A 22,270-nucleotide genomic window follows, 5' to 3' on the forward strand; every position below is an offset into this window, starting at 1 on the left:
TCAAAAAAAAAAAAAAAAAAAAAAAAACTTGTATATAAATGTTTATAGCAGCACTGTTCATAATAGCCAAAAGGTGGAAACAACCCAAATGTCCACTGATGGATGAGCGGATAAACAGAATGTGGTTAATCCATACCATGGAATATTATTCAGACATAAAAAAGAATGAAGTACTGATACATGCTGCAATATGTATGAACCTTGAAAACATTACGCTAAGAAAGAAGCCAGTCATAAAAGACTACATATTATGTGATTCCATTCATATGAAGGTCCAGAACAGGGAAATTTATAAAGACAGAAAGTAGACTAGTGGTAGCCCACGGATGGGGGCAAGGAAGGAGAGTGAGAGCTAAAGGTACAGGGTTGCTTTTTAAGGTGAAATTGACTCCAAAGATGTTTACATAAATCTGTGAATATATTAGAAACCACTGAATAGTACACCTTAAATGGATGAATTATGTGATACATGACTGTATTAGTCTGGAGCTGGGCGCGGTAGCTCATGCCTGTAATCCCAGCACTTTGGGATGCTGAGGTGGGCAGATCACAAGGTCAGAAGATTGAGACCATCCTGGCTAACACGGTAAAACTCCATCTCTACTAAAAAAAAAATACAAAAAATTATTCAGGCTTGGTGGGACGTGCCTATAGTCCCAACTACTCGGGAGGCTGAGGCAGGAGAATCACTTGAACCTGGGAGGTGGAGGTTGCAGTGAGCCGAGATCATGCCACTGCAGTTCAGCCTGGGTGACAGAGTGAGACTCGGTCTCAGAAAAAAAAAAAAAGAAAGAGGTTTAATTGGCTCACGGTTCCACAGGCTATACAGGAAACATGGCAGCATCTGCTTCCGGGGAGGCCTCAGGGGGTTTCCAATCATGGCAGAAGGTGAAGGGAAGCAGGCACGTCTTACATGGCCAGAGCAGGAGACAGACAGAGAGGAGGGAGGTGCTACACACTTTTAAACAACTAGATCTCATGAGAATTCACTATCATGACGACAGCTCCAAGAAGGATGGTGTTAAACCATGAGAAATCACCCCATGATCCAATCACCTCCCACCAGGCCCCACCTCCAACACTGGGGATTACAACTGAATCTGAGATTCAGGTGGGGACATATATCCAAATCACATCAATGACTTACGTGTCAATAAAGAGATATAAAATTGTTTTGTTTTTTGAAAAAAATCTAATATTTTAACAAGCCACTCTCTAAAGGCAATACAAAGCAGCTCCAGCACACCCCTGCTTCGGGAGATGTTTATGCTACGTGAAGGGAGGAAACCATAATCCCTTCCACATCCCTCAGGTAGACGTGGAAATAAGGATAAGGTGAAAATTACAAAAACCAAGCTCATCATGCCTCCTTCCCTTGCCACCAAATGCTTGTACTTCTTTTTAACACCTGTTCCCCTGGGTTGTATAAAAAGTCCTTTGCTAATTACTTTTAGGAAAAGGGCTACATTCTAGCCTTCACCTCCCAGAAACCATGCATCATACTTGAGGCACACACCAGGGAAGAGGCTGAGGTCAAGTTCACCAATCAGAAACATAAACAGACAAGGAAAAAGAAGGCAGCAATCAGTTTCCATCAAAACCCTCAGCCAGGTGTCAGATCTCCCAGGGACACCCCTCTTTAATTTGGGGGGACATAGGTAAATATGTGTATCCAGAAAGGTCGGGAGCGAGTCGAGAGAGACATTTGATTAGTATGCAGATTACAAACACAGCTGGGATCAGGGCTAACCAGACTTTCAAGGATAAACAGCTGACAAGGATATATCATGTTGTCCCTGCAGTGTGTTGAATCTAATTAAAAAGGACTTAGGGTCAGAAAAACACTGGTGTAATAATGGGTAAGCACAACAGAAATCATTTTATTGTTTACTTACAGGAAATAATACTTTTCCCGTTTACATGCTTGACGTGACCAGGAAGGAAGAGCTCACACTTCGTACAAAACTACACACTAGTTTTGCATCTCTTTGTTGTGACACACAACCTCTGGTTTAGGTTCTTTAAAATTATCTGTATGGGACAGTTTCTCTCATTATTCAAAGAATGACTTTTCCCAAAACTAAATAAGATATATTCCTTCCTTCCACTGTCGGGTGTTTCTCATGGTCTCCTCTTTTAATTGTCAGTATAATTCTAGAGTAAAACTCCTATGTGCTATGGTTTGAATAAGCTCCCCAAAAAGCATGTGTTGAAAACTTAATGTTTGGCCAGACACGGTGGCTCACGCCTGTAATCCCAGCACTTTGGGAGGCCGAGGCGGGCGGATCACCTGAGGTCGGGAGTTCGAGACCAGCCTGACCAACACGGAGACACCCTGTCTCTACTAAAAATACAAAAAATTAGCTGGGCGTGGTGGCACATGCCTGTAATCCCAGCTACTCAGGAGGCTGAGGCAGGAGAATTGCCTGAACCCGGGAGGCAGAGGTTGCGGTGAGCAGAGATCGCGCCATTCACTCCAGTCTGAGCAACAGAGCGAGACTCCATCTCAGAAAAAAAAAAAAAAAAAAAGAAAAGGAAAACTTAATCCTCAATGCAATAGCGTTGGGAGGCGGGGCCCATGGGAGGTGCTTTGGTCAGGAGGGCTCCACCATCAGGAATGGATTAATGCTGATTATAAAAGGGCTTGAGGCTGTGAGTTCAATATCTTCCTCTTTCTTTGGCTCGCTCTTGCTCTTTCACCTTCTGCCATGGGATATTGCAGCAAAAAGGCCCAGGCTAGATGCTGGCCCATCAATCTTGGACTTCCCAGCCTCCCAAAATGTGAGAAATAAATTACCCAGTCTGTGGTATTCTTCTATAGCAGCACACAACAGACTAAGATGCACTGTCAAGCCAAAATATAATGACTTGTGAGCGGCTAACAGCACAGGTTGGAATCTGATGCCAGCACCTGCTAGCTGCATGACTTTGGAAGAGCTACCTAACTCCCAAGGTCTCAGATTCCCTACCTGTCTCCCATTCATAGTTGTCAGAAGTAAATGAATGAATGTACGGAATGTGCTCAAGCAGTGCCCTGCACACAGCAAGGGCTCAGGAAAGTTAGCGACCATCATATCATCATCGTCATCGTCATCATCATCATCATCATCATCATGCAGTCAGTATTAGGTTTGTATAAAAATATCAAAGAGCACATTTTAAGCTTATGTCCAAACATACACTAAAATGTGTTAAATATGTACCTTTTATGTAATTTTCCACCTAAATTTCTAGTTTCTGTGACGATACTAAGTAGGAAAAATATTTTAATTCATTCAATACTATCATAATGAAGATTTTGTTTGTTTTCTTTATAATGAAATTAGTGCCTGACTATATCTAAATTTACAGAAGAAAAAGAATGTGTATTCACTGAGGTCAGGCCTGTGATAGCAAAACAGAGGAGCTGGGCTAACTGCTTCTCAGCAGGGGTAAAGTACTCTCTGCTGTCTTTCGAAGATGAAGCAGCCCCCTAGATATACAGCAATGTATGAAATGGAACTTTGAGTAGGGAAAACATTGCAGACAAATGCATACAGTATAAGCATATTTGCTTAAAAATAAAACTATACAGTTGGATGACTGTGTACACATACAAGTACATAAATATATATGTGCATACACAAAAAATGGATACATCATAAAGCAATTGCCTGTGTGGTAGGGAGTAGGAGGCAGAGAGAGGAGGGAGACTGTTTTGCTCCAGTTTGTGTACTTCTCGCATCTTTTACAATGAGAATCTATTACTATTTCATTTCATATTTAAAAAGAAAGGGAAAATAGTTCTATTCATTTAAAACCAAATATTCATCAAGCCATATAATGCATTATATTACATTAAATTGCATTTCAAAAGCATCCTCTGTTATGCTTTCATTTAAAAATACAGTAAGAAAAGTATGATGGGAAATCCCAAACTTCTGCGGAATGAATTGAAATAACTGGGTCATTAAAAATCAGTTTATTTCCCAGTGCTTTGGGAGGCTAAGGCAGGAGGATCAGTTGAGGCCAGGAGTTCAAGACTAGCCTGTGCAATACAGTGAGACCCCCCCCGCCCACCACCCTTACAAAAAATTTAAAAATTAGCTGGGTGTGGTGGTGCATATCTGTAGTCCCAGCTGCTTGGAAGAGTGATGTGGGAGGATCACTTGAGCCCAGGAGTATGAAGCTACAGTGAGCTATGACTGCACCACTGCACTCCAGCCTGGGCAATAGGTGAGACCCTGGACCCTGTCTCTAAAAAATTGTTTTATTTCTATTTTTATGATTTATTTATTTGAAGACATGGTCCCACTTTGTCACCCAGGCTGGAGTGCAGTGGCACGATCTTGGCTCACTGCAACCTCCACTGCACCCCCTGCATCCCCCTGCCCCCCGGTTCAAGTAGCTGGGATTACAGGTGCATGCCACCACTCACACTTAATTTTTGTATTTTTTGGTAGAGATGGGATTTCACCAGGTTGGCCAGGCTGGTCTCGAACTCTTGACCTCAAGTGGTCTGCCTGCCTTGGCCCCCCAAATTGCTGGGATTACAGGCGTGAGCCACTGCACCTGGCCAAAAGAATTTTTTACATTAAAAAACATGTAAATTTTTTAAAAATCCATTTTTTAAATAAAGTTTTGTTGCTGTCATATTTTAATGTGCATGGAGCCTCAAATTAAAACATAACGAGGCATTTTAAGGGGCATTTGGAAATCAATAATGCTCTTTTCTAATTAATTTAAGTGAAACAGCATGTTTGCTTGAAATCTCAAAATGCCTTTTTAATTTCCTAAGGGGCTCTTCAGACAGGAACAGTTGGGAGGCACTCACTGGTTCACCCACGTGCTTCCCTCCAGGAATGGTGCCAGGCCCTGGATGTGGGACAAGGTGCAGCACAGACATGGCCTTCTCCCTTGTGCTGCTTTGCCAAGTAGGGAATGATGGGGAAATGTCAGGGCTTGGAGAAAGAGACAGAATGCTCAGAGAACTGCAGAGGTGGGGAGCCCCTTGGATGAGGGCTGAGGGAAGGCCCTTGCATGGATGTCCCACCGACTCCGGAATCTAGAGGTCCAGAAGGAGCCACCTAGAGACCAGCTGGGAGGAAGAACAGCTGTGGTGCAGCGTGCAGGAGCAGCCTGAAGTAGAAAGACCCTGAGATTCTAGCACAGCTGGCAAGGCAGGGACGGGGCGCCCAGGAGTACCACTGCAGGCTAGCGAAGCTGGAGGGGCCAGATGAAAGCAGGCACTCACATGCCACGGCAAGGACGCTGGACAGCGCTCCGCGTCCAGTGGGAAGCACATGGCTGAGTTTATGTTGTAAGAAGCTCTCTCGCCATGAACACACACACACAGACACACAAATATGTGAATACATTTTGATCACAACAAGCTGGGAATATATGTTTTGTTGTATTTAACAAAAACCCACAAAATACATCCAAAAACTATTCCTATACAAAGTGACAGAAAATTTTAGTGGATTGTAAAAAGTAGAAATTAGGGGCCACATGCTCTCATGCAATGAAATTAGAAATTAACAGTAAAAGGAAAGCAAAAAACCAAAAAGTCTAACTACCTAAAAAGTTAAGGGCATCAATTTGAACAATGATTAGGTTAAAGAGAAAAGCAAAAATGAAAATTACAAACCAAGTGGAACTAAGTCCACAAGAGCACTGTGTATCAACAATGCCAATCTATACAGTATTATTACTGTTACTCAACTATAAAAGGTGGAAAATTAACAATATGTGAATTAAGAAAGTAGAAGGGGTTAATAAAATAAAAACATACATAGTCAACCCTTTCCTCAAATTCCCCATTTCCTCCCAAGACCCCCAGCTCTAGGGAACCATTAATCTACTTCGAATCTCTAAAGATTTGCTAAAATGTTTATTTTTAAACTGTAAAAGAATATTATCTGTAGCTTTATAACAAAAAATTGGAAAAACCAGATGAAATATACAATGTTAGAAAGACATTAACAAAAATGATCCTCAAAAAGAAAGAAAACACGAATAACATAATGAACATGGGAAAATATGTTAAAAGTAGTCAAATTACCTCCCCCAAATTAAAATAAACCTAGATAATTCCCAGGTTATATAAACTGTTTCAGAGCATAAGTCAAATCAAATTCTTCCACTTTCATTTTAAAGCATGCATAATTCTAAGATGAAATTGGACAAGGAGGGCACCTCAAGGTAAACTGTAGGTTATCTCATTTCTGAATTTTGATGCAAAACTCTTAAATAATATATTAACAAAGTGAATGCAGCCTAATGTATATACCTTCTCAGCACCAGGACCATTGCCTATTTCTGCAATGCAAAAGTGATTCCATTAATGCAAATCACTACATTAATAAACTAAAGGAGGAAAGCCATATGATCATCTTCACAGATGTTAAAAGAATGGTGATAAAATTTACATGCATCTTGATTAAAAAAAAACTTAGAAAGCCAGGATGGAAGCGAATACCTCCCATTAATAAAGGCATCTCTCAGAAGCTGACGGCAGACATTACTCTAAATGGTAACCCATTAGGAGCAATCCTGTGAAAGCCAGGAATAAAATAAGGGTGTCAAAAAATTCCAGTTTTAGTCAACCCTTTTCCCTGTGAATCCTCACTGTGAGTGAAGGGTCACATCGGGTCTCGGCTGACGCATGTGCGCCTGGAAAAATGACCCAAAAGTTCTGTCCTCTCAGGTCATGCTTCCTTTTCTTGGACACTGCAGTGTTGAGATAGATGTGGAAGGCTGTAGCCATCTCACGTGCTGGGAAGGACGCCTGGATCAGGGAAGCAGCGTGGTGGTCTGCAGGCCTTGGGCCTCCGTGAAGACAAAAATGTTTCAAAAACAACTGATGGAAAAGTGAACTGTAGCTTCTCAGTGAGAGTCTCCCCTACGCAGACAGTGAACACCGCATGTGGGTGAGAGGGAAATGGAGCTGCGGGACCGCCCAGTGATGTGAACACGCTGTCCCTGCTGCGTCTCCTGTCCTGTGTCCTTCTATGAAGCTCAGCAAATGGGGAGATTTGCTAATAGAAACCATCTCTCAGCAGCATGCTTGGTGGTGGGTCACTAACAGCTTCTCATTAAATTCAGGAGCAAGAGGTGGATGATGAAATACCATCATCTAATGTTATTTTAACAAAACATCACTATCCAATGTTATTTTAACAGTTTTAGCCACAGCAACTACACAGAACAACAAAACAAGATGTACAGATACTGGAAAGCAGAATAAAATGTAATCATTTCCTCTGACAAACTATGGGATCAAAGATTCAGATGTACATTCAACTGCTTGTACACTTCAATGCAAGTAATAAAAAACTGCAAAAAGTCTTACATGCGGCAAGTAGCCTCTTCAGTATAAAATAATAATTAAAACAGGCATCCACCAGAGCAAGAAAATATTTACAATACCTAGGACTAACTTTGAAACATGGCAAGTTCATACATACATTTTAGAAAACTATAAAAGTGTAGTAACATTTATAACAAAATAAATCCTAGATCGATAAAACACATAAATATTTAAAAAAATACAACCCTAAAATACTGAGGGGATAGTAGAAAATTATTTATAATCTTGGAGTGGGAAAGGCTTTTCTAGGAAAAACACATAACCCAGCAACCAAAAGGGTTAAAATACGTAAATGAATAAAACCAATGTGAGTACAGAAAATACCCACACAAAGAATGCCATTCAAAAAGTCAAAAGATGCATAACAAACTACTAAAAATATATGTTTGCAACCAATATAACAATAGCCAGTTTCCTTAACATAAGGAAGTATATATATAAAATATGTAAATTATAAAAACAACAATATAACAGTAAAATAGGTAACAAACGTGAAGTGGCAGTTAACAGATAAAGAAATATAAGCAACTTTTAAACAAATATAAAGATGCTCAACTTCACTTTTAATTAGAGAAATGAAAATTACATAATAAAATTGTACAATTTTGTCAGACTGGTGAAGACAGAAACAATTCTGACAACACACAAGTTTGGATCTGGGTAACGAGGCACAGGCTCAGACTGCTGGCAAGGGTGTGAAAGGGTGCCTCGTGTTTGGAGAGCAATTTAGGAATAAGATTCTAAATTTAAAGTGCACTCATGCTCTGACTGCAGGGACGGTCTTAGTGATTTTTTTCTCTAGATCTGTTTGCATTCCTTCCTTGTTCACTGCTACACCCTCAGCACTTAGGCCAGTTCCCCAAGCTGCAGCAACAGCCACTCAGTATCTGTTGAGTAATGAATGTGTACAAAGAGTACTATTCAATCGGGCACAGTGGCTTACGCCTGTAATCCCAGCACTTCGGGAGGCCAAGGCAGGTAGATAGTTTGAGTTCAGGAGTTTGAGACCAGCCTGGCCAACATGGTGAAACTCTCCACAAAAAATACAAAAAAAGTTAGCTGGGTGTGGTGGCACATGCCTGTAGTCCCAGCTACTTGGGAGGCTGTGCTGGGAGGATCACCTGAGCCCAGGGAGGTTGAGGCTGCAGTGAGCCGTGATGGCACCACTGCACTCCAGCCTAAGCAGCAGAGTGAAACCCTGTTTCCAAAAAAAAAAAAAAAAAGGCTGGGCGCAGTGGCTCCCATGCCTGTAATCCCAGCACTCTGGGAGGCTGAGGCAGGTGGATCGCCTGAGGTCAGGAGTTTGAGACCAGCCTGGCCAACATAGTGAAACTCCATCTCTACAAAAAATACCAAAAAAATTTATCCGGGCATGGTGGCAGGCGCCTGTAATCCCAGCTACTCAGGAGGCTGAGGCAGAAGAATCGCTTGAACCCAGGAGGTGAAGGTTGCAGTAAGCTGAGATTGCACCATTGCACTTCTCCAGCCTGGGCAACAAGAGCGAAACTCCATCTCAAAAAAAAAAAATTATTTGCCATGTTCATTTTAGCAAAAGACTAGAAACACCTTTTAACTTATCCTTCATTAAGAGGTGGTTATATGAATTATCACACATCTATCCAGTGGAATTATCCACTACTCCCTGTTTAACAGCAGAGAAGATCTCCAAGTGCTGATGTGAAAATGTCACCAGGCTACATGGTTGACTACAAAATCCATGTGAGTAGCCCATGTGTGTAAAAAAAAAGTCCATAAACAAAAATATGTGCAGATGATGACTGGAAAGGCACACACACACACACACACACACACACACACACACACACCCCTGTAGCAGGAAGGGGAGGTGCTAGGAGCCCAGAATAAAAGATTGATTTCAGTTTAGATATCCTTTTTATGCAGAGAACACTAGCTAATCTTAAATTACGCAGAGGAAAAAACACAATCACCACACAAACATACAGAAATGTAAGTAGGTATCCTAAAGAAAAACAAAAACTGGAGTGAAGAAGTTGAAAAGAATTTGGATAAACCAAAGCACACACTGTATGTTCTGGAATGGAAAGACATGGTATTGTTTAGATGTTTTAATTTTCCCTCAAAGTAATATACAAATTTAATATGATGCCAATTCAAATCTCAAATCCATTCTTTCCAAGTCTTGGCAAAAGAAAATCAAAGTGCGTCTAGAAGACTAAACATTTAAAACCAGGCAAGAACATTTTAAAGAAATGGATTAAAAGTCCGGGATGGGATAAAGGGTAGAACTTGTCCTACCATGTATAAAAATAGATTATAAAGTCAAGGTAATTTAAGTGGTATTGTTCTGGAATATGAATACACAGACATATGAATGTCGAATGAATACGAATAAAAAGTCCAGAAATAGACAAATGGGCATTACTATCTGTGTGCACATGTGTGCATGCAATGATAACGCTGGTAGAGTTGATACTGGTTGTTTCTTCACCACCCAGCATACATGTCCAGCTTCTCTCCTCCCCCAACCCTGCTTAATAGCAGCTAACTTTGTTTCAGGTATTACATCTTGAATCCCAAGTCAGTAGCCTATGTCTGTAAAAAAAAGTAGCCCATGTGTGACTGAATTCAGTCTGGTAGGACAGGTAAGCAAATTATCATCCTGTGTCCAATTAAACACTCCCTCCCAGGACTTTGACTCTAAAGCAAACAGACCCAGAGGTAAAGAACCACAGGAATTGTCCACTCCTGCAGAACTGTACCCTGGTAAGTTCAGGGTTCCCACTGTAGGCCCCAGTCTGAGTCAGATTTCTGAGCCAACAGAAGAAGCTTCCTTAGAATCAGCCAGTTTCCAAGCCTGATCTCTAGCCTCCTTGATGATTCAATAGGCCCCACTATCTTCACAATAAACGGCCTGTGGCTTTCTTAGTAATTGTAACTTGCTGCAAATGACTCTTAATGATTTGGGTAACATTTCAAATCAGCAGGGAAATACTGGAGTATTCAGAAAATGGTTTCAGGAAAACTACTAAACTATTTAGAGAGAAAAAGTTCAATTCATCAAGTAGATTGCAAAATACTAAAGAGTTAACTATATAAAAAAAAGCACACCATAACCAGGAAGTTACCGGGGTAGCATAATCTTGGAAAGGAGAAAATCTTTTTAAGCATAATTCTAAGGTAAGATTACAAAGAGAAACACTGGTAAATTTGTATAAAAATTAAAAAGTTTTCTATTTTTCTGACAAAAATTAAAAGGCAAATAACAATCCAGGGAATACATTTGCCCAATGTAAGTCAAAGGATTCAAAACCATAATATATAAAGAGCTCTTATAAATCATTAAAATAAATATTTAAATCTACAACTGAGTACAGAACATATACAGGCAAAACAGAGAAGAAAACAAAATATAAATGGTGCATAAACATAAATATATGACATAATTACACGTATGTATAAATATATATAAGCTTATGTATATGCAGTTACAAATGAATAAAAAGTTTAATCTTACTAGTACTCAAAGAAATTCAAATTAAACAATGAAATCATCTTCTATCTTTCAAATTAGCATGGATTAAAAAGAATAACAACTTTCAGTGCTGGCAAAGGTGTAGGAGAAGAGCATTATCATAGATTGGGAATATAAATGGGTAAACTTTCCTAAAAGGCAGTATGTCAATATGCACCAAATACTCTAAAGATACATTCATTTTTATCATGTATATCTAATTTTAGGAGCTGTAAAAAGGATTTAATTTGTATAAGAACAATGGCCATCTCTCTAATTGCGAAAAGCAGAGATATGGTTAAATAAACAATGTTACATTCATACATATAGAGTAGTCACTACCAATAAAGTTGTAGAATATTTTAAAACATGGAACAGGCCGGGCGTGGTGGCTCATGCCTGTAATCCCGCCAAGGCAGGCAGATCACCTGAGGTCAGGAGTTCAAGACCAGTCTGGCCAACATAGTGAAACCTTGTCTCTACTAAAGTACAAAAGTTAGCTGGGCGTGGTGGCCCATGCCTATAGTCCCAGCTACTTGGGAGGCTGAGGCAGAAGAATCGCTTGAACCCAGGAAGTAGAGGTTGCAGTGAGCTGAGATTGCACCACCACACACCAGCCAGGGCGACTGAGCAAGACTTCATCTCGAAAGATAAACAAATAAAACATGGAACAAAGTGATCAGTTAAAAAAGAAACCACAAGGCAGCATAAAGTGGATAGCACATTTAAATACATTAAATATATATGTATACATACGTGCATACCCATACATCCATATACACACACATTATGCACAGAAAAGACTGGAAGGACATAATCAACTCGGTGGTAGGATTGTGAAGTGTTTTGTTTTTTGAATTTCTATAGTAAATGTATAATTTTTATAATATGAAAGGAGCATACCTTTTATGTGTTGTATAGGTTTTGCAATATTCTATGAAGAACTCAGGGTAGGTCATGTCCACACTGAACAGGTGTATTAGTCCATTCTTGCATTGCTAGAATGAAATATCTGAGATTGGGTAATTTATAAAGAGGTTTAACTGGCTCGTGCAGGCTGTACAGGAAGCATGATGCCAGCATCTGCTTGACTTCTGGGGAGGTTTCAGGAAATTTACAATCATGGTGGAAGGTGAAGGGGGTGCCAGAAAGTCACGTGGCCAGAGCAGGAGCCAGAGAGAAAGCAAGAAAGGGAGGTGCCACACACTTTCAAACAACCAGTTCTCGTGAGAACTCACTCCCTTACTATCATGAGGGCAGCACCGAGGGGATGGTGCTAACCACTCATGAGAATCTGCCCCCATGATCCAATCACCTCCCAGCAGTCTCCACCTCCAATATTGGGGATTACAACTGAACATAAGATTTGGGCAGGGACACAAATCCAAACCACATCAACTGGAAAGGGAAGCAAGGCCGAGAGAGACAGAGGGTGACTTTTCCTAAGTCACATAACCAGGATGTGGTGAAGCATGGCTTTGATCCTGTATTGCTGACTCCAAATCCAGTACTGTTTGTGCTGCGCACATTGCCCCCAAGCAAATGAACACACTGGTTTGTAGCTCTGAGATTTCTGGCCTTGTATGAGCCAAGGCAGAGAGACACCTAGGATCAAGCTCTAAAGTGAGGTAAATATTGATGATTCCGTGGTACTATCAACCAAACAGATGTATGTGAGAGTACACATCTGTGGTATATGATGTTCTTTTTATGTATCTGTGGAGGTATAGAAAGCGGTAAGAAATTGAGGAGACCAAATCCCCCTTTCCTATACTTCCATGCAGTCTGCGATGTGGGGAAACAGGGTCTGAGATTAAGACCAGGAGGGGTCAGCCCTTCAAGTTGTGCACTGTGTGTGGGCTTTCTTTTTGGTGTGAACCTCCAGGCACTGTGGTTTCCCTTCACCCAATCACTCTGTCTCCCCCACACAGGGCCCTGCATTGGAAAATGACAGTCTAAGAAAAAAATGGCCAGTTCCTCGTAGGTCACCAGATTTTGCTATACTCATAGCACCTAGTATTTAGGAATAAAGAGGCTGGCCAAGTTATGGATACAAGATGGTGATTTATCCTTTCCGATGGAGATGGGGATCCAGGTTGTGTCAATTGTCAATCATAAGGGGGTCTACACCATACCGAGAATACTTCTGTGCACATCATATAGGGATGAAATCTGATCAATGCTCTCTAGGCCACATTCAACAGACAATAACAAGATGAAGCTCCAACAATTCATTTTTGTAACTCAGTGGGTGCTTCAGCATTGAAACTGTGCTAACTGACACTGGTCCTGCTGGCCTTCATAGATAAGAATGCAGAGAGCAGCAGGCTTTCCAGTGGCTGCCCCTGTGAATCCAAACAACATGGTCCCAAGCCAAGCAGGCATGGTCCCACAGCAGAAAAGCTTCTAGTAATTCAGCAATCACTTCTCAGAATCATAGCCACAGGCAGAACAGGCAGAGGGCAACTGTGGAGGGACATGGCTCTGAAAGGTAGCCTGCTGTTGCTTCCAAGACAAAGAAACAAAGGCCCATGTCCCCACACCCAGGAGCCACAGTCCTATTGGGAGTTTAAGTATATTCATACCAGAATGCAACCAAACACACTGCAATTTCTGTCACAGCCAGATGTACCTATTACAGTACCATGAGCTAAGTTATTTTGAAATGATAGTTCTATCCAACAAACAAGTTGTTGATCTTCTACAACAAGCTCGTCCGACCCACCACGCCGCATGCAGCCCAGGACGGCTTTGAATGAGGCCCAACACAAATTCGTAAACTTTCTTAAAACATTATGAGATTTTTTTTGTGTGACTTTTTTTTTTAGCTCATCAGCTATTGCTAGTATTAGTGTATTTTATATGTGGCCCAAGACAATTCTTCTAACGTGGCCCGAGGAAGCCAAAAGACTGAATACCTCTGTTCTACAATGTACACAGCACACTGTCTACAATTTTCTGAATGTGGCCCAACACAAATTCGTAAACTTTCTTAAAACATTATGAGGTTTTTTTGCGACTTTTTTGGTTTGTTTGTTTGTTTTTGTTTTTTTGTTTTTTTTTTAGCTCATCAGCTATTGCTAGTTTTAGTGTATTTTATGTGTGGCCCAAGACAATTCTTCTAATATGGCCCAGGGAAGCCAAAAGATTGAATACCTCTGTTCTGCAATGTACATAGCACACTGTCTACAATTTTCCTGGATCTGAAAGAAAATTCTTTTTAATTGAGAAATGCTAACTATATTGTTTTGATATATTCGTCATCCAGCATAATATGTACATCAGCACTTAAAATTGACTTGCAAATTGATTTTTAAAAATTCAATACAAATAAGAATCAATGCAACAAATGCTAAAATATAATAGTTACTAAGGATATTTATTCCAAAATAGCACTACATTGCGATCCTTAAAAATATACTACTAGTAGCTGATTTACAAGAAGAAAAAGTTTTAATTGTTCTACTTATAAATCAGTAAGCGAATTATCTAACTTATAGAAATAAATCAGCTTAACCTAAATACCTTAAACTAGAAAACATCCGAATGAATTGAAAGTGTACATGAGAACTTAAGAGTACAATAAAATTATTTTTAAAATTGCTCTTGTGCAAAATCAAATCCTATGACCTTTATGAAAGGGTTTGCATTTCATTACTTACCAACTGGCAGCCTTCTAGGGAGTTGACTAGCTGAGCATTCTGACAAGAGAGAATTGAACCAGCCAAATTCAGCATTACGCACACTGCAGAAAGCAGCATGAAAAAGGTTATCTGGAAACAAACCAAACAAAAAATTGATTATTCACTTGGAGAGGCTCAAAGGAAAAATGACATGGCTTTACAACAGCTTTCATTTATTATACAACAGTTGATCACATAATTACATGAATAACATGTATGTGTTTTAAAGGAAAGTGGTAGGTTATTTCTCAAATTTCCAAATTCATATGATCTGAAATAGAAAAAGTAAGATCTGTAGGAAGCCATAGAAAGGTACCATGATTTTGTTTAAAACCTATGATGATAAAATATTTAAGGAGTTAAACTTGAAAGACTGTGCATTATATACTCTTAACAGTAACAAGTTACACATTATTAAAGGAAATCAAGTGAAAGAAGTATATTTATTAGAAGGCCTTTAGGTTTGTTTTAATTTTTATTACAGAACATTTCATACACATGCAAAACCAAAGAAAACAGTATAATGAAGTCACATGTGCCCATCACCCAACATCAATAATTAATCCACTTATGGCCAACTGTGCTTCATTTACAGCCCCTACCATCTGGATTATTTCACAACTAATACCAGGCATCATATAATTTTACCCTTAAATCTTTCTAAAGGAATTGAGAAGCTTTCTGAAAACATAGCCAAAATAGTCATCATATCTCTAATAAATAAAAATTTATTAATATAATCAGATATTGAGTTCACATTTCCCTAATTGTCTAAATTTTTTCACACTTTGAGTCAGGCTACCCAGGATACAAAGCAGGTCCATGTGGTACAACTGGCTGTTAGGAATCTTAGACAGTCTGTGGGTTTCCCGTCCACTTTTTCCTCTGTGAAATTTACTGAAGAAACCAGTTCATTTGTCCTATAGAGTTTCTTACAGTCTAAACTTTCTGATTGTAATCCTCTATGATTTAACATTTCTCTAGCCTCTTATTTCTTGTAATTTGGTGATTAAATACAGAGGTTTGGCCAAATTCAGATCAATAAAAGGCAAATACTGTTTCTCTCTTTCTCTTTTTTTTTTTTTTTTTTTTGGGATGGAGTCTCACTCTGTCGCTGGAGTGCAGTAGTACAATCTTGGCTCACTGCAATCTCCACCTCCCGGGTTCAAGGGATTATCTTGCCTCAGCCTCCTGAGTAGCTGGGACTACAGGTGTGCACAACCACACCCAGCTAATTTTTGTATTTTTAATAGAGATGGGGTTTCACCATGTTGGCCAGGTCGGTCTCGATCTCTTGACCTCATGATCTGCCCTCCTTGGCCTCCCAAAGTGCTGGGATTACAGGCATGAGCCACCACGCCCAGCCAATATTGTCTCTCTTTTTGTGATGTTAGCGGCCATTTTTAATGATGACTTAGACTCATTAATTTATTAGGGTTTCCAAAATAGTGCTAGTCTCACTCTGTCATTTTTTCTTTATGAATAAGAATACTTATAGAGACAGAGACTTTTCCTCATCAACTGTTTTGTTACCCTGAGGTATAGTTCATATAGGAAAACCAGGATATATACTTGACTCTTTCTGTTCATTTTCCAGGCTTTAAAATAATTTTAAATTTTGCAAAATAAACTCAAGGAAGTCGGTATGCTTAATTAGCACTCTTTCTGCACCTATGTAAATAATTAGGCCAAATCTAACGAAGAAAGACCTTTTTGTGATGGAGAACAACCTTTAAGATTAATCTGATCAAGAGGCGGGGAGACTGGCATTAAAACTTGTTAAAGAGCAAAAAAAAAAAAAATTCACTGGATATTCTGTCTAATGCACACTTCAGGGTTATTTCTGCCTTTCAATGTCTTTATGCTATTTCAAAACTCTGCATAAAACTGATAAAACTGATAGTTTATCAACTGATAGTGGATAAAACTGATAGTAGTGCAGATGATTCTTGACGATACAAATGTAAAGGAATTTTGTCTGGTAGAATGTAACTGATTATTGCCCCACTGATATTGACCACTTTTACATTTATTTGTAAATTTATTTCAGCATTCCTGATTGCTTATATGTGTGCAGTGTTTGAATGAGCCTTTGAACTGCTTGTAACATCTTACTGATTTCCTCATTAAATAATGAGTTAGACATAGTCTTTGACACGTCTATTTTTTTAAAAAGCTGATTCCTGGCCAGGCGCAGTGGCTCATGCCTGTAATCCCAGCACTTTGGGAGGCCAAGATGGGTGGATCATGAGATCAGGAGTTTGAGACCAGCCTGACCAACATGGTGAAAGCCCATCTCTACTAAAAATATAAAAATTAGCTGGGCATGGTGCTGCGCGCCTGTAATCCCAGCTACTCAGGAGGCTGAGGCAGGAGAATTGCTTGAACCTGGGAGGTGGAGGTTGCAGTGAGCCGAGATCTCCAGCCTGGGTAACAGAGCAACAGAGCGAGACTCCATCAAAAAAAAAAAAAAAAAAAAAAAAGAAGCTGTTTCTCTAGCATCCTCCAAAATTAACAATATCATGAAATAGTATTTTGTCTGTTTGGTGGAGAGGGGAGTGAGTTTGAGTCATTATGAGCCAAGAACTTAAACACTTAAACACATTTGATACGTTTTAATCATCTGTGTCATTAGACAGAGTCCACTCAAGTTGACACCTGGGTCCTTTCAACACAACTCCAGTAGACCTCGACAGCTGTCTTGCTTTCTGTATGAGAAGATAGTACAGGATCATCTTACAGTTTTCTACCCAAGAGACCTATAATCAGCCATTTCTCCAGTAAGTCCAGGTTCCTTTAAATGAGAATGGTACTCAGACACCATAATTTTTGTGCTACAGGTGCTCTTTGCTACTTGGAGCTTCACTGTTGGCAGTTGTCAGACATACCATGAGTTCACAATTAGGTTTCTGATTTAAATTCAACACTACTAAGTTTTCACAATGAAATACCATCTCACACCAGGCTATTACTAAAAAGTAAAAAATAACATGTTAGCAAGGACGTGGAGAAAAGGGAACACTTATACACTGTTTGTGGAAATGTAAATTAGTTCAGCCACTGTGGAAAGCAATGTGAAGATTTCTCAAATAACTAAAAATAGAATGACCATTTGACCCAGCAATCCCATTACTAGGTATATACCCAAAGGAAAATACATTGTTTTGCCCAAAAAAAAAAAAAAAAAAAAAAACCCACCTTCACCCATATGTTCACGACAGCATTATTCACAATAGCAAAGTCATAAAACCAACCCAGATGCCCATCAATAGTGGATTGGATAAGGAAAATTCCATGGTACGTATACACCATGGAATACTGCACAGCCATAAAAAAGAACACAATCATGTCCAGGCGCGGTGGCTCATGCCTGTAATCCCAGCACTTTGGGGGACCAAGGCGGGCGGATCAAAAGGTCAGGAGATCGAGACCATCCTGGCTAACACAGTGAAACCCTGTCTCTACTAAAAATACAAAAAGTTAGCCAGGCATGGTGGTGGGCGCCTGTAGTACCAGCTACTCGGGATGCTGCGGCAGGAGAATGGCGTGAACCTGGGAGGTGGAGCTTGCAGTGAGCCGAGATCACACTACTGCACTCCAGCCTGGGAGACACAGCGAGAGTCCGTCTCAAAAAAAGAAAAAAAGAACACAATCATGTCCTTTGCAGCAACATGGATGCAGCTGGAGGCCATATTATACGAATTAACACAGAAACAAAACCAAACACTATATATTCTCACTTATAGGGTGGGAGCTAAACTTTGGGTACACACAGACACAAAGATGGGGACAACAGGCACTGAGGACTGCAACCGGGGGTTGGGGGAAGAGCTGAAAAACCACCTATTGGGGTACTGTGCTCACTAACTGGGTGATGAGATTAGTAGAAGCCTAAGCTTCAGCATCACGCAACATACCCAGGTAACAAACCTGCACGTGTACCTCCTGAATCTAAAACTTAAAATAAATATAGTCATACATAACCAAAAAAAACCACAAGCAAAACTATATGGTTTTTATGTAACCATATTAATTTTACATCTGTATCTCCTTTGAACCATGCCAAAAACTATTTCTCAACATAATTAATCTGTTGGATTTAATTTCACAATATCCACGCAACAGTCTCAAAATAACACCGATACAACTGCCGAAAAAACTGACTGAAAATAGTTTAAGATTTATATTTATTTTTATTCCTACAGTACATTCTACCAGAAATAGTCAAATTACGGTGTTTTAAACTCACATGGTTCCTTTATATGTGGTTATGCTACTGATCAGGAACCCAGGTTCATTCCTTTTATTTCATTTTTTCTTGTGTAAGAATTGTTTCTAAAACTGAGTTTCATTTCTAATTATAGAAAATGATTCCAAACTCAGGTCCATAAATGAAGTTTCACATAAGTCTAGCTTTTATTCTGTTCCTCCACTCTATTTCCTCCCATTTATTAATAGGCAAGCATTTATTTTTTAATTTTATGTTTTATCCCTCCATCATTTTTTAGTAAAAGTATATAATAGTAGCGTAATACACATATTTTCTTTACTTTTTTTGCACTTAATATAGTGAAGATCACTCGAAATAAGAACACACAAATAACCCTATTCCCTTCTACAACTGCCTAATACTTCATGGCACAGATGAATCACAATTTAGTTATTTATTTATTTATTTATTTATTTATTTATTTATTTATTTATTTATTTTGAGATGGAGTTTCACTCTTGTTGCCCAGGCTGGAGTGCAATGCAGCGATCTCGGCTCACCACACCCTCCTCCTCCCAGGTTCAAGCGATTCTCCTGCCTCAGCCTCTCGAGTAGCTGGGATTACAGGCATGTGCCACCGCACCGGGCTAATTTTGTACTTTTAGTAGAGACGGGGTTTTTCCATGTTGGTCAGGCTGGTGTGGAACAACCGACCTCAGGTGATCCACCTGCCTCGGCCTCCCAAAATGTTGGGATTACAGGCGTGAGCCACCACGCCTGGCCAAATCACAATTTATTAAGCCAGGTCCCTATGGATGAACATTTGGGTTATTTTTAGTCCTTTGCTATTTATTATAAGTAGTGTTGCAATGAACAGCCTTGTTCATGTATCTTTTTATATGTTTCCCAGCATGGCTTTGGGATATATTCTTAAAAGTGGCATTGCTGGATCAAGGGATAAATGTTTGTTTAATTTGCTAGACGTTACCACATTCCTCATCATACGACTGGTACTATTTTTCATTCCCACTTACAATGTATAAGAATGATAAGATCTTACATTTTCTGTTAATACCTTAAAAATGTTTTAGCTAAATTAAATTTAGGAAAAAAACTGGTATTACCATTCTCTACCATAACTCTAATGTGTACCCCCCAGATGTAGTTAAATTTATTTTCCTTAAAAATGTACACAGGAGACAGAATTCATAAGAGGATATTTTGTTCATTTAGGAACTATTTCAAGTTCATAATGTTAGCAGTATCTCAGCAACGGTTTTTAATAACTGCAGAGTCTTATGGCATCCCATGGAAAAGTTAGGTCACATAGAAAGGGCCAACTTTGCCGGGCATGGTGGCTCACACCTGTAATCCCAGCACTTCAGGAGGCCAAGGCGAGTGGATCACGAGGTCAGAAGTTCCAGACCAGCCTGATCAAGATGGTAAAACTTCATCTCTACTAAAAATACAAAAAAATTAGCCAGGCGCAGTGGCAGGCGCCTGTAATCCCAGCTGCTCAGGCGGCTGAGGCAGAAGAATCACTTGAACTTGGGAGGTGGAGGTTGCAGTGAGCCAAGATTGCGCCACTGCACTCTAGACTGGATGACAGAGCAAGGCTCAGTCTCAAAAAAAAAAAAAAAAAGAAAGGGCCAACTTTAATTTTTCATATTAGAAGTTACAGCAGTCCCATAGTATCATTCAAATGATGTATAAATAAACTGGCCTGCACAGCTTCGAAACTGAGGTCAAAAAATAATTGCTAAAAACATCATGAAAGCAAATCTACACAGAAGCCAACAAGAGACTACCCTGAGACTTAGTAAGTGCTGAACAACACAGATGTTGCAAAAGTCAAGGAGGGAAGAGACAATAAGATCTTTTTGCCTGTTTATTTTTTTTTAATTGTGGTAAAATATCCATAATAAAAATGTACTTGTATTTTCTAATTTGTTTTTTAAACTGTGGTAAAATATTCATAACATGAAGTTTACCTTTATTACCATTTTTACGTGTGCAGTTTAATGACATTAAGTGTGTTCACATTGTTGTGGAATGATCATCACTATCCATTTCCAGAGAATGTTTTGTCTTCTCAAACTGAAACTCCATACCCATTAAACAATCATTCCTTATCCTCCCACCTCCTAGCCCCTAGCAATCACCACCATTCTACTTTCTGTCTCCTGAAATTTGATTACTCTAGATATGTTACATACGGGAAATCATACAGTACTTTTCCTTTGGTGACTGGCTGATTTCACTTATAGCATAATATCTTCAAGGTTCATCCATATTGTAGCGTGTGTCAGAATTTCCTTCCTTTTCAAGGCTATTCGAATAATATTCCATTGTTCCAGAAATTGGTCCTGCCAATGAAACAACTTTTCTGAGTGGGCAAGAACTTTGAATCAACTATTTCATAACTCTGGAAGCTGGCTGAATACCTGTAGCATCCAGAGGGATAATCTGATGAAGAAAGAGGTTGGCATTCAAGGAAATCTCCGTCAGGTCATTGGCTGACCATGGATATAATGGAATAGAGACTTTAGTGATCACACACAATAAGGAATAAAATCTGCTCAAAATTAGGTTGGAAAAGTCACTAAAGAAACAGATGGCTACAGCTCTCAAAAAGCAGTTAACAGGCATCATTGAGGAGAGAAGATAGTCTGATTTCAGAGTCACCACATTACAGTATTCAAAGTGTCCAATTCTCAAATATTTCCTGCTTGACCAATCTCTAGCACTTGAACAAAATATTAACACAGATTCTAACAGCTCAAGGCCACATCCCTAGGATGGCTCTAGCTCCCCCCAAAATGCCTGCCTGAGAAAATTCAAAGCTGCCAGAAGAGTTTACTGTTAGTTCCAGCCAACACTTGAAGACACCCTGTGTCCCAGCCTCTGTGGGAGGGTAGGAGCCTAACTCTGATAAGCACTAGCTAACAATCCCAGATGGGTTTCACACGGGCCAATCCCTACTTTCCACTTTTGGTAATTTTTCACTTCCTTGACTTTACTAACCACCCCCTACACCCTGCTCACCCTCCCTCCTGATTCTTCATTCTTCCTTTAAAACACCTAGTGAGGCCTGGCACAGTGGCTCACACCTACAATCCCAGCACTTCAGGAGGCCAAGGCAGGCAGATCACTTGAGCCCAGAAGTTAGATACCAGCCTGAGCAACATGGTGAATTCCCGTGTATATATATATATATATATATATATATATATATATGAAGAAAAAATGCAATTATTAAAAAATCAAAACAAAACAAAAGCCCAGAAACCTCTGTACAAATTGAAGTTGAGTTCAGTCAACACCAGACTCTTTTCCATAGTGTAATAGTTTATTACTCAGTAAAATCTGCCCTTTCCATTTTAACTGGTGTCCAGCTTTGTGTATCTCTGGCAGAAACACATGAATTAACAAAAGTCATTCAAGACAAAATAGAAATTCTCAATATCTGTATATCAAGGAAAGAGACTGAATCGGGAATCAAAAATCCTCCCAACAAAAAAAAGTCTGGGCCT

The 22,270-nt window shown here is 39.6% G+C and overlaps 1 protein-coding gene across 2 annotated transcripts in view; it reads right to left on the reverse strand.

Moving 5' to 3' along the window:
• ENTREP2 (endosomal transmembrane epsin interactor 2) overlaps nt 1-22,270 on the reverse strand; it is a 268,948-nt gene that overhangs the window by 115,957 nt on the left and 130,721 nt on the right. For both annotated transcript variants that reach the window (XM_058428021.1, XM_032175903.2), the window contains exon 2: nt 14,507-14,617. In XM_058428021.1, coding sequence (XP_058284004.1) covers nt 14,507-14,605 — 99 coding nt within the window. In that variant the 5' untranslated portion in view covers nt 14,606-14,617. The remainder of the gene's footprint in view (nt 1-14,506; nt 14,618-22,270) is intronic.

Source organism: Hylobates moloch, unplaced genomic scaffold (genome assembly GCF_009828535.3).
Source record: "Hylobates moloch isolate HMO894 unplaced genomic scaffold, HMol_V3 SCAFFOLD_14, whole genome shotgun sequence".
Classification (NCBI taxonomy): Eukaryota; Metazoa; Chordata; class Mammalia; order Primates; family Hylobatidae; genus Hylobates; species Hylobates moloch.